The following is a 13,799-nucleotide window of genomic DNA, read 5'->3' as shown; positions in this document are numbered from 1 at the left end:
AATTCTGAGCTGCAGCCACGATAAATGTAACCATTGACCAACTTGACGGTACAAAATTCGTCAGCATTGTAGATTGGACATACCGAAGCGGCTGCGGGAGAGCTTTCACAGGTGGCATCGTCTTTTGAGTTGCAGCGATGACAACTACGACGACCGGCGGGGAAAATCTGGAAATGAAAATAAAAGTTTTTTAAAGAAAGTTTATTTTATTATATTAATGTGTTATGCTTTGGAGTGTAATGGGGTATAGTCGTTGCGCTGGGTATGCAGTTACAGTTGCATGGCTATACTCAATATCGACTCTTGAGTCCTCTTCCGCGAACTCTGGGCAACGTGAGTAACCCATGTGCAAGATGGGGTAACTAATCCGAGTGGAGCCTTGGGTCACGGAAGAAAGAGGGAAAGGGAGCTTCGGTGGGGCCACTCCGACTTATTCGGTTTAAGGGCTCACTGAAGTCTGCAACGTCTATCCACCAGTAGCTGCGGCTGCAAGCGGGTGTCTGCTTGGAGCAAGCGGCTCGCTATATAAACGTGTAACGGGTGCAATGGGTTTTGCGCGGGGTTTGGGACCCACCACGTAAAAACCACTTCCAGTGAAGAAGCAAGGTAAAGCCTCGGATAAGACCCCCGTTATGATGACGACCACGGCAAACGTTTGAAGGACTACGATTTCAGGGCATGCACATCTCCGCCATCCAAGAAATGCATTGGATGGGGCAAGACAAGCAATGTCTAGGGCCTTGCGGCGTCTACTTCAGCTGCCGTGCAAAGGAGCGCAAATTCGGAGTTCGATTTGTGGTGGGTCGCCGAGTACTGTTGTTCACCCCGGTGGACGAGCATCTAGCCACAATCCGCATCAAAGCGAGATTCGAAAGTGAAGAGAAAGATGAGGTATCCAAGAATCTCTTCTATGAGCGCTTGGAGCGCACGCCCGACCTCTGCCCCCGGCATTGTAACAAAATCTTGCTTGGCGACTTCAATGCCAGTGTGGGCAAGGAAGGGATCTTTGGAACCACCGCCGAAAAATTCAGCCTCCACGACGAAACGTTCGACAACGTTTGTGGCTGATCGACTTCCCCTGGGCCCGAAACATGGTAGTATGTAGTACTAGGTTCAAACATAAAAAGATCCATCAAGCCACGTGGCTGTCTTCGAATCGAAAAACGAGAAACCAAATCGATCATGTTATGATAGACGGAAGGCACGCTTCCAGTGTTTTAGACGTACGCACACTCCTAGGCCCAAACGTCGACTCGGACCACTACCTTGTTGCAGCCAAGATACGCACCCGCCTCTGTGCAGCAAAAAATGTGCGCCCAAATATGCAAGGAAAGCTTAACGTCGAAAAGCTGCAATCACAACAGACAGCCAGTGCTTTCGCTACTCGACTGTCACACCTGCTCTCAGAGAGCACTCTTCAACGAACCGACATATGCGAGCATTGAAACCACATATCCCGCTCATTAAGTACCGCCGCCGAAGAAGTAGTCGGATTTCAGCGAGCCCGAACGAACAACTGGTGCGATGAGGAGTGTCAGGAAGCTGTAGAGAAGACATATTCCGAGTACAGGGCCACGCTGCGATCGGCCACAATGCGCGCTATGTGGGCCGCAATAAGAAGAGAGAAACCGAAATACGGAGTGTGAAGAGCTTGAAATGCTGGCCGACAGGAAGTATGCCCGAAAATTTTACCAGAGAGTTAGGCGACTTACGGAAGGTGTCAAGACCAGGGCATAATCCTGTAAGAAAAACAAAGGCGACCTAGTAACCGATGTTCAGAGCGTACTTAATTTATAGAGGAAACACTTTTCCGCCCTAATGAATGGCAGCAGCACGGAAAGTTGTGAAGAAGGAGATCCCGATCCCGCAGTCGGGTCGACGTTAGCACGAATAGCAATAACTCGGCTGAAAAACAACAGAGCTGCTCGAGCTGATAGCCTGCTAGCTGAGCTATTCAAGCACGGCGGCGAGGAGCATAGGTTACAATGTCTTATCGAGCGTATTGTGTGAAAGACTGAAGCCCACCATCAATGAACTGATTAAGCCTTATCGGTGTGGCTTTAGACCTGGAAAATCCACCATAGACCAGGTATTCACAATACACCAAATCTTGGAAAAGACTCGCGAGAAAAGGATCGACACTCACCACCTATTTGTCGACTCTAAAGCCGCTTTCGACTGCACTAAAAGGAGCTGCCTATACGCCGCTATGTCTGAATTTAGCATCCCCTCAAAACTCATACGTCTGTGTAAAATGACTTCGAGCAATACCACCAGCTATGTCAGAATTGGGAAAGACCTCTTCGATAATGTCAACATCGAAATCCAACGCAGAACCACTCTTGCCAACAAGTGCTACTTTGGACTGAGTAGGCAATTCAGGAGTAAAGTCTTCTCTCGACGTACGAAAACCACACTCGATAAGTCACTCATCATGCCCATGCTGGTATATGGCGCAGAAGCATGGACAATGACAACATCCGATGAAGTGGATCTTGGAGTATTCGAGCGAAAGATTTTGCGGAACATTTACGGGCCTTTACGCGTTGTCGACGGCGAGTACCGCAGACGATAGAACGATGAGCTGTATCAGCTTTACAATGACATGGACATAATGCAGCGAATTAAAATATAGCGGCTCCGTTGGCTTGGTGATGTCGCTCGAATGGACACCGACGCTCCAGCTCTGAAAGTATTCAACTCGGAACCCGCTGGTCACAGAAGAGAAACGACTGGCGTGCTTTGCTGAACTCAGCCAAAATCGCTTAGGCGGTTACAGCGCCAAATAAGAAGAAGAAGAAGGTATGCTTATCACGCCGCAAATCTTCTTTTGAATTGAAAATTTGAGTAGTTTCTAACTGTTTGTCTAAAGAAAGCCTTAGAGAACTAAATATTATAAGTCATAGTCTATACAATGCGAGACTGCTCATATTGATTTTAGACATACGATATACATTGTGGTGATCCCGAAAAGGTTGCAGCTTTCAACCGGAATTACAATATTTTTTTTTAAGACTTGTGCCAAAATATTTCAGAAAAATATATAGACTAATATGAGCTAGACTGACTTGAAAACATCTCCAAAAATCTCACTATTTTGATTCCGTCGATAAATTTTGAAACATATTTTGCTTATTTTTTAAGTTTAACCTTTACTATCATCTGAGGTGATTATTTGGAAACAATATTTTTAAAACCAAATTTAATTTATAAAAAAGTTTGATTTTTATAGGTATTTTCAAATAGATCCAGCTCACGTAAAGCCCATTATTTTTCCCAAATATTTTTTCGGAAGTCTTAAAATATTATAAATTTTATATTTCCGATGGAAAAACAGTTCGTTTTTTTTTTTGTATGAAATACCTGCGGAAAAGGAATGTTATTGATGCATACTTCAAGAGTCGCAGTGGGCTCTACTTACCTCACGATTACAACCCTCTCCAATGCAGATGCTGCAATTGGTATCAGTACCCAGCACACAGCCGACAAAGTCTGTGGTATCTAGGTCCGATAAACAGCCGCGTGTAGTGGAACCATCTGTAGGAATATGAAAGTAAATTTTATTAATCTTGCGGTTTAGTCAAAACAAGAATGTTAAATTTTGTGGTAGTGTAGTTGAAGTGGTAGTTAGTGAGAGGATAGTTCGAGCTTTTCTTCGACAAAGACTATTTTGGCATCGCAGACCTAAAAGATTTTAAGCTGTAAGGACAACTTGATTATTAGAGATCTATTGGATAGACGGAGTCAGCATTGATTACAAACGTTATCGTGGACCACTTCCTTGGATGAGTAAAAAGTATAAATTCCCTGATGCGGTTCTTCCCTCTGTTGGAGGCGGTTGTTCGCCCATAGCAGTCTTTTGGGTCTACGAAACCATAGTCATGCCAATTATGTTTAACGGAGCCCTAGTCTGGAGGAACTGATTAGCTAAGCAGTTGGAGCGCGTAAAACGGGTATTAGTGGGGCACTACAGACTACACCCATATTGGCACTTAACGTAATGCTGAATATAGTGCCCGTAGATGTTGCAGGCAAAATTCACAACACGAGCAGCTATTATACTAAGGTAAAGCGAATGGTTGACCAGCATAAGGACTGGAAACTCTGGATTTCTATAGGACTTTGATTTTATCCTTTTCGCACGGATTACTGCGCCATCGAAATAGCTCCTAGGCGCTCCGCCCTGCCCCATGCGTTAGTTTGTATGAGGAAATATTATGAATAGAGCTACCTCATTAACCACAATTTCCGATTTTAGGCCCACCGATTACCTTATGTTTCTGGCTCAAATGATATAGCTTATTGAAAATGGATTTAGCTTTAACAATGAAATCAAATCGGCGCCAAATAAAATCATGTTTTAAGAACAACAAGAAATTGTATCATTTTGATGAGGATTAAATACTTTAAGTAACTTTAGACGAAGCTCGTGGTTAAGCGGACATATAAATCCACGATCGTAATTCTTAACCTGATTGGCTTAAGAGTGCCAAGATGTTTAGCGTTTAGAGATTCAAGGCAGCTTATCATAAGCTTCTTTCTCAACATTTTGTCGCACTTCATTCACTTACCTGTGCTGACCAATTTTGTATAGCAGCTGGTGTATGGATACTGCGAGCACGTATTGAATGCGCCAATCTCTTGCGGATTGGTGGCGCACCTAAAGTCCTCGGTCGAGTTGCACACAGCACACGTCTGCGGTGTGGGTGCTGCGTCTAGCGAATTGCACGCCTCTCCATCACACAAATAAATGCGCTTTGTACTGATAATGGTTTCCAATTCTTGGTTGCGGAACGAACTGAGACAACCCATTTGACTGACGCTGTTCGTTTCGTCAAACCAAATGAAGCACTGGTCGTCACTCTTGTACAATGGACACACTTGCACTTGTGGCTCTTCACAATCATCACCCTCACATTGATAACAGCTGCGTCGATCCGTTGGTATTATGTCGGTGTTACATTTGCTGCCCGTACAGCTCTTACAAAGTGCATCGCTACCGCCGGCACACGTCAAACGTTCGGCTGCCTCCTTGTCATCTAGGCAGGTGCGTATTAGCTCATAGGCAGAATCTTCACTTACATCCGAAGGATACAAGGCTGTCATACAACTGCCTTGACAGAGGCGCGTGTTGTGTATCGAGCTTTGCGCATCCCACAAGCAGGAGAGGTTCTTGTGCGAGTCGCAGTAAATACATTCGTTGTATTGCGTTTTTGCCGTGGCGTTATTGCAGGCGTTTGATTTGCAATACAGACAATCGTCCGCATTGGTACTGCAGTGTGTGGCGTGTTCTAGCTCAACAACATCGCTGCAACCACGTCTTACAACCGCGCCATCTTCAAATACTGTAACACAATCCTGTTCGTTGTTGTTCTCACACTGCGACTGCGTGACGTTGGCAGAGCTGCATTCATCACCGCTGCACGAGAGGCATGTGAGTGGCAAATCCTGCCACTTACCGTAATTATCATCATTCGCACGTTCCAAGTTGATGGTATTACAAGCGCTGCCCACACACTGTACACACGATTTTGAGTTCGAGGACTCACACTGTAGGCTTGAGCTACAGCCGCGATAAGTCACACCATCGCGGTAAGCTGTCACACAAGTATCATTATCGGCATAGAGCGGGCAAACGCTCACACTGTTCGGCTGGCTTGTACACGCCGAATCCAGTGAAGAGTCACAAACGTGACATGAAATTCGATCATCGGGGTACAACTTACGGTTGCAATAGCTGCCCTGGCAGGCCTCACAATGCGCCGCGGTGCCATTCAAACAGCTAACGAATTCCTCATCTTCCAAGCTCGAGAGGCAACCACGTTCGGTCACGCCACTTGTTAATACGCGCGAGTAGCAGTGCGTGTAGGGTGTAATCGCGCAAGTGGTAGCGGCTGTAACGCCCTCGGGATTCGTAGCGCATTCGAGATCTGTGCGTGAGCTACAAATCGTACAGGCCTGCGAAGCCGGTATCGCGTCGAAGGTGTTGCAGTTATCGCCCTCGCAGAGGAACAAACGTTTCTTCTGCAACAGGTAATCAGCGTCAGCATTGCTGTACTCACTGCGACAACCCATGCCGACAATGCTACGCTGCTCGTCAAATTGTATGTAACAGCGGTCGCCTTCGCGATAATTCACACACGTGCTCGGTTGTGGATCCTGGCAATCATCGTCTTTACATACATTACAGCTGAGTCGCGTCGTTGGCACCGCATGGGTGTTGCATTTTTCTTCATCACAAGCTTGGCAATTTGCCAGCCCTCCGATAGCACAAGCTTCGCGTTCATCCAGATCCATGTCGTCTAAGCAGGAACGTGAAAGTGCATAGGCGGGGTTGGTTTCGTCAAATTTGGGATACACCGCCGTCATGCAGTATTTATTGCATTTACGTGTCTTATTCAACGCGGCGACGTTGGTGACACAATCTTCATTGGACTCCGTGTCACAATAGAGGCAATCTATGTAGTCGGCTAAGCTTGTGGCATTGTTACAACCATTCGAGTTGCAGTGCAAACACTGCTCTGGATTGGCGTCGCAAATTTCGCTATTCGTTTCTTCGACCGCATCACTGCAGCCACGTGCAATGACGCTGCCGTTTGTATGGAAGACAGTCGCACAACTTTGGTACAAATTGCCAGTGCACACACGGTAGATGCCAAGGCTCGTACAATCCTCTACTCCTTGACATGTGCGACATGTAAGCGGAACATCCTGCCACCTGCCTGGGGTGCCCTGCTCTTGATTCTTCTCCATGTCAATAGTGTTACATCCAGTGGTGTTGCAAACGCGACAGGTTCTCCTGTCGCTTTCGTCGTCACACTTCAAGCTCGAAGCACAGCCACGTGTCGTGATGCCGTTATGCCAATTGGTCACGCAACTATCGTTTGCGCTGTAGATCGGACACACTTTGTTGCTATTCGGTGCGCTGCTGCATAGTGAGTCCGTGTCAGAGCTGCATTGGTGGCATTGCCAACGATCCGATGGGAAAACATCGAGCGCATTGCATTTCTCCCCGCTGCAGGTTTCACAAAGCGTGTCGTTGCCAGTTAAGCAGGAATAGAACGCATCTCTGGTTAGGTTCGAAAGGCAACCGCGTGAAGTGTGACCATCTTTGGGTGAAAAAAGAGGGCGATTAGCATGCTCTGCATTTACAATCTTGCTAAGCTTAAACACTTACCTTCATCGACGCGGGTGTAGCAATCGGTATACGGCAGCGCCGTACAGCGTTCTGTACTCGTCACCAGATTTGGGTTAGTGGCGCAACGTGCATCCGTCTGCGAGTCGCAGGCTGTACAAGTCTTTGCAGTCGGTATTGTCTCTGGTCCATTGCATGCCTCACCATCACACAACCACATAACTTTCTGCTTAACCAGTTCCGTGACGACCACCTGCTCGTATTCACTACGGCAGCCCATGCCCAGCACGGAGTTCTCATCGTCGAAGATGATGTAACACTGATCATTTGGACGATAAGCGCTGCATTCGGCTACTGCGTAGTCAGCACATTCGTCATCCGCACATTTGTAGCATTTGTGACGATTCTCTGGCACGGTAGCCGTATTGCAAAGTGCGCCTGTACATGCTACACACAATTCATTATTACCGGCCAGGCAATCTTCACGATCGTCCAACTCCAGGTCATCCAAACAAGTGCGCGTTAATTCGTATGCTGGATCGTCAGCGCTACTGCGTGGATACAATGCAACCACACAATTCGTTTGACATTTGCGTTTCCTACTGCCCTCGCCAACAAAGTTCAAGGCACATTCACTACTATCAACTGAATCACAATAGTAACAGTCGATAAATTGATCCAAGCTGGTGGCGTTATTGCAGCCATTCGATTTGCAACCCACGCAATTGTTCGAATTATTTGTGCAGTAATCTTCATGTGTTGATGCAACAACGTCGCTGCAACCGCGTCTCACCACGGTACCATTAGCGCCAAAAACGGTCTCACAATTCTGTAGATTATTATTTTCGCACTTTCGCAGTAAACCGAGTGAATTGCTGCTACATTCATCTGAGTCACAAGTATAGCAATTCAAAGGTAGATCCTGCCATTTGCCTGGGTAGCCAATATTCGCACTGAGCAAGTCGGCGGTATTGCAGTTGTCCTCGTTGGCGCAATGGCGACAGTTTTGTGTATCTGTGACGTCACATTGGAATTCTGAGCTGCAGCCACGATAAATGTAACCATTGACCAACTTGACGGCACAAAATTCGTCAGCATTGTAGATTGGGCATACCGAAGCGGCCGCGGGAGAGCTTTCACAGGTAGCATCATCCTTGGAGTTGCAGCGATGACAACTGCGACGACCGGCAGGGAAAATCTGGAAACGAATATGCAAGTTTTTAAAGAAAGTTGTTTTTATTAATGTGTTATGCTTATGACGCCGCAAATCTTCTTTTAAATTAAAAGTGAAAGTACCGTAATTGAAAATTACTCCTAAAATTTTGGTGTTTGTCTAAAGAAAGCCTTAGGGCCGAATTCACAGTGATTAGTTGAACCATTGTTAACTTAACCACCAACAAGAGTTTAATTATGAATTTATATTCAGAGTCACATAGTTAACTATGAAAATTCGTATCGCCTGAAAATATACAAATTCTTAAAATCAATACTTTTCTATTCAAATTTGAAATTCGTTCCACAAAAAAAAATTTTTTCACAAGAGTTTGACTATGGGGGCATGCTGGTTTAAACTTTTGTTAACTGAGCGTTGTGAATATGAAAATGAATAGCTAAACTCTTATCAGTGGTTAACTACGCACTGTGAATTTGGCCCTTAGAGTAATAAACATTATAAGTCATAGTATATACAATGCGAGATTGCTCATATTGATTTCAGATATTTCATATATTTGTCCAGTTTTTGAGTTATCAAAAATTTGTATCCAATATTAATGACCAAAAGTTTATGGCCAGTTTTTAAATTACAAAAAAATTACGTCCTGCTTTATAGAAAAGAATAAATTAAGGCCAGTTTTTGAATGACAGAAAATTAATAACTAGTTTTTACATTGTCAAAAACTATGTCCTGTTTTTGAAATTTAAAAATTGGATACCCATTTTTAATGATCAATGGTTTATAGGCAGGTTTTAAATAACCAAAAGGTTATTTCATATCCTTAAATGTATACCTAATTTTAAAGTGATTATACACTTACATATGTCCAGTTTTTTGAATTACCAAAAATTTATGTCCAGCTTTTAAATGCCCAAAAATTTATATACAATTTTAAATTACCAAAGGTCTAGTAATAAACCTTAGTGGCCACAAAATATGTCCAGCTTTTTGGTAACCTAAAAAGTTACTACTTTTTTAGTGACCAAAGGTTTATGGTCAGTTTTTACAGTTTATGGTCAGTTTTCAAACGAACACAGGTACATGGTCAGTTTTTAAATGGCCCACAATTTATGTTAAATTTTTTGCATTGCTAAAAATATGTATGCCCGGTTATTGAATTATCCAAAATGTATATCCAGTTTTAAATGGCCAATTTCCAGTTGTTAAACAACCAAAAATTTATATCGAATTTTAAATGATCAAATGTTTATGGCCAATGGTTTATTGCCAGTTTTTAAATTGCCAATTTTTTATGTCCAGCTTTTGAATTATCAAGCGATTAATTATATCCAGATGCTACTTACAAGTGTTTATCTATTTTCGGACTCGTTGACACCGAATATGGGGTCTTTTTCACGCCATGGCGTCAAGTTGTCGACAAACCTCAAAAAATTCCTGAAGTCTTCATAAAAAAATAAACCCTACTCAATCAGATTTTGGCCAAAAATTTCCTGTTAAAAGACTTTCCACTTGTGCCTTGGGCAATCATGGTTAGGTCAACCAACTGAGCCGATGATGTGAAACGAGCTAGTTATCCGGTTTCAACGCTTCCAGACTTGTCTAATAATCCTATCGCCAGGCCGAAACGAATTCGTTTCCTTGGCTGTGTTTTTAAATAATCTTCATACCTCGCTATTGCACAAATCGCTCGTGCACGTTTGACAGCTGGTCGAGTTTCCACTTAGACAATTAACCAGCACAGTCTGGCTGAGTGTATTTGCGCAGCCACGTCGAGTGGTGCCATCTAGAAAGACGGAGCAAAGAAGAGTTTCACTTTAAATTGATGTTCCATACTTAGTTGTAGTCTTCGTTCTCCAACGCTCTATACCTGATAGCAAGCGCGTGTAGCATTCGACATGCGGCAGTGCGGCACATCTTGTCACTGTCGGTGCGCTCGACGGATCGTTGGCACAAGTCTCATCATCTTCCGAATCGCATTGGACGCATGATGTGGGCGTGGGGAAGTTTTCAAATCCATTGCAATTGTCTCCTTCACTGCACAACAAAAACAATTTTATATTCGCCTGCACGTATGCATCATCTAATTCGCTCAGACAACCCATACGCTTGACATCACTTTCACTATCGAACAATACAAAGCACTGATCGTCTGCCTTGAATGCGCGACATTCAGCTGTATCGGGTATTATGCAATCTTCGCCCTCACAAATGTAGCACGAGCGTCGAGGCGTTGATACCGGCAATTTCGCTGTATTGCACGCCGCGCCCTGACATGCCACACATATATCACTACCAGCTTGGCATACGACCTGATCTTCAGCATCCTTGTCATCCAGACAACTTCTCGTCAACTCATAGACATCCGAATTTTCGCTTCTGGGACGTAGCGCCGTCATACAGTGCTGATTGCACTGACGACGTGTGGCGACAGCTTCTGTATTGGATACACAGTTAGCATTGGTTTCGGAATCACAGTAGATACAATCGATATAGTCCGCGAGTGAGACGGCTGTGTTACAGTCATTCGAGTTGCAGTTATGACATTGAGTAGAATTTGCATCACAGTATGCGCCCAACTCGGCGTCCACATCGGTGCTGCAGCCACGCTTCACGACATCGCCCTGCTCACCGAACACCGTCATACAATAGTCACTCGTTTCGGAACATGTGAGGTTGCGTGCGTTGCCAGCGCAGTCACTTTGGCTGTCACAGACTTTGCAACTTAGTGGCAACGGTTGCCAGATGCCAGGCTTACCGTCATTTTTTCGCTTGAGATTGCTTGTGTTGCAATCGCTGTCCTGGCAGGTCTGGCAAGTGCCCGAAGCGCAAGAAACTTGCGAACTACAACCGCGTATGGTATTTTCGTTTTCGTCCAAAGTAGCTACACACTGCTCAGAAGAGCTGTACTTCAAGCAAATACCAGAAGCTGCTGGGGTATTATCGCAGGTGGCTGTGGCGGTGGAGTTGCATTGATGGCAAGACAGACGATTAGCGGGATATATCTGTGGAAAAGGGAAAACAAGTTTTAAGCTGAGCTCTTACGAAAACTTTATAGTCCAGGGTGTAACTTTGAAAACTCGACCTACCTCTTTGTTGCAATTTGCGCCAACGCAGGCCAAACATTTTGTCGAATTTGTGCCCAAAAGACATTCATAGAAGTCCTCTCCCTCTATGCTGGACAAACAACCGCGTTCCGTGTGACCACCTAATGAGAAAAATAGAAAAAACTAATTTCTTTCCCCAATTTTATTAACCTTCTACTACTTACTGTCCAACAGACGTGAATAGCATTGCGTGTAGGGCAACTTTGCACATGTCGTAGCCGACGTAACCTCGCTCGGCACAATTGCGCAGGCTGAATCCGTTGCCGAACTACAAATAGCGCATACCTGCGAGCTGGGTGAAGCATCGATAGTGTTACAATTTTCTCCATCGCAGACCCACAAACGTTGCATCACTATCAGCTGCTTCACTTCAGCCGGATCATACTTGCTCTGGCATCCCAATTCCACAATCGAACCCGTCTCATCGTACTGCACGAAACAGCGATCGTTCTCGCTGACCGCACGACAAGTTTTTGGCTGTGGATCCTGGCATTCATCGTCCACACACTGATAACATGAGATGCGCGTACCCACATCATCCGTGTTGCACGATTCGCTGCTACACGCCTTACAACTTGCATCATTGCCAGCGGCACATATCTCCCGATCGTCCAAGTCCATGTCGTCTAGGCAAGTGCGTATGAGTTCGCGCACCGGTGACGCGTCATCCGTACGATTGTACAAAGCTGTTATGCAGCTCGTATAGCATTTACGAGTTCGTCTAATACCGTTGACATTTGTCAGACATGTCTCCTCCTCTTGCGCATCACAGAAAATACAATCGATGTAGTCCGCTTCTGACGTAGCCAAATTACAGCCGTTCGATTTGCAACCGTAACAGCTGTTGCTATCATCAGCGCATGCTTCTTCCTGCGCATCACTGCAGCCACGCGCAATCACCAAGCCACTTGTGCTGTTAAACACTGTTGTGCAGGTTTGTAGATTATTATTCTCGCATTTTCTGATCTTGCCCAAACTCTCACTGCATTCCTCAGTACCGTTGCAGTGGTAACAGTTGAGTGGCAGATCTTGGAAGTAGCCAGGATTACCAATCGTGACGTCCACAAACTCATAGTCATTGCAATTATTATCCTCGCATGTGCGACATGTCCTTGAATTGGAGTTTGCGTCACATTGAATTTCAGTGGCACAACCGCGAGAAACAACGCCGTCGACGAGCTTGCTTACGCAGTAATCGTCTTCATCAAATATGGGGCATACCGATTGGGCCTGAGGTTCACTTGCGCAAGTAGGATCATCGGTAGAGTTACAGCGGTGACAGCGTTGACGACTACTGGGAAAGACGTTGCTGTTGCAGTTGCTGGCGGAGCAGATGCGGCAGAATTCCCCCGGGGTGCCTTCGTTGCAGGAGAGGAACTGCGTATTATTCAGCGTGCTGACGCAACCGCGATTGGTGTGACCATCTACGAAAAGGGATTAGTTGCATGAATGAAATAATAAAATTGTATTGGTATATAAAGTGACTGTAAAAGCGTGAACATAGATAAGCAAGATATTCTAACTACCAAAGGCCAAACTGATCAATTGTAATGTGTTTATTCGCAAGTCTGCTAAACTGACTTGAAGATAAAAGTCTTACTTTATCTTAAGCGAAATTTCGACCAGATTTTCAATTATAGTACTTATGTATGTATGTATGTATGTCTTAAAAAATAAATTTGTCCCTAAACATCCCTTTACTTCCAAAGGGTTGCTTAGCCTGCGGAATATATATTTTTTTATTCTAAAGGCTATACCGTACTCCGGCAACCCGGTTGGAGTGCAACTCCACATCGAACCAACCAAAGCTGGTTCTACCTGCCACCACGAATATTCCCCGAGGGACCGTACCCGAGAACAGTCCAGAGTAAATATAGAATACTCTGGGGGCTCCTGTTCCCATACAACCTTGAAAAAGCGCGGTTATTAGAGCTTTAAGCATTTCCACGCGAGATGGCGTTCATTCGCCATTTGGTTTCTGAGTATGCAACATGTACGTCCGATTTTTCGCTGGCAATTATCCCTCGACTGTTCCTCTAAGCTATCGCAGTAATCCTCCTTTATCAAGAATAAATTCGGAGATTTTTTTTTTTGTTCGGTAAAGAGTTTGTGATTTACTGTATGTATCTTAAGAGAAAGGAGGCTACATATAAGTAGTGTATTCCTAGGGATACTTTTGTTAGCATAAGTTATGATCTAATAGAAGGTGACATTTGATTATGGCTTCTGGATAGACGTTGGCAAAGGCTACTTTTATGTGTGAATTCTCTAAATGCAAGCTCTCTTTCATCTAAGCAACTATAAACACTACTTCAAAGTATACGGCGGTAATAGCCTCAACGTGCTAGCATTGCGAAATACTTTATGTCGGTAGATGGTGGCG

The 13,799-nt window shown here is 44.7% G+C and overlaps 1 protein-coding gene across 1 annotated transcript in view; it reads right to left on the bottom strand.

The window, feature by feature from the left end:
* Positions 1-42: 42 nt before the first annotated feature.
* Positions 43-13,799, bottom strand: part of LOC108374009 (uncharacterized) — a gene marked incomplete at its 3' end in the record, with an annotated part of 29,582 nt that continues 15,825 nt past the window's right edge. The window contains exons 4-11 of the mRNA XM_017629957.1: positions 11,581-12,840; positions 11,399-11,517; positions 10,180-11,314; positions 9,980-10,095; positions 7,178-8,333; positions 4,572-7,109; positions 3,422-3,537; positions 43-167 (exon numbers count right to left, since the gene is read on the bottom strand). Of these exons, the coding sequence (XP_017485446.1) occupies positions 43-167; positions 3,422-3,537; positions 4,572-7,109; positions 7,178-8,333; positions 9,980-10,095; positions 10,180-11,314; positions 11,399-11,517; positions 11,581-12,840 (6,565 nt within the window). The remainder of the gene's footprint in view (positions 168-3,421; positions 3,538-4,571; positions 7,110-7,177; positions 8,334-9,979; positions 10,096-10,179; positions 11,315-11,398; positions 11,518-11,580; positions 12,841-13,799) is intronic.

This window comes from Rhagoletis zephyria, unplaced genomic scaffold (assembly GCF_001687245.7).
Source record: "Rhagoletis zephyria isolate East Lansing unplaced genomic scaffold, Rhagoletis_zephyria_1.1 Rzeph_scaffold_07233, whole genome shotgun sequence".
Lineage (NCBI taxonomy): Eukaryota > Metazoa > Arthropoda > Insecta > Diptera > Tephritidae > Rhagoletis > Rhagoletis zephyria.
This window is presented reverse-complemented; position numbering and strand designations above follow the sequence as displayed.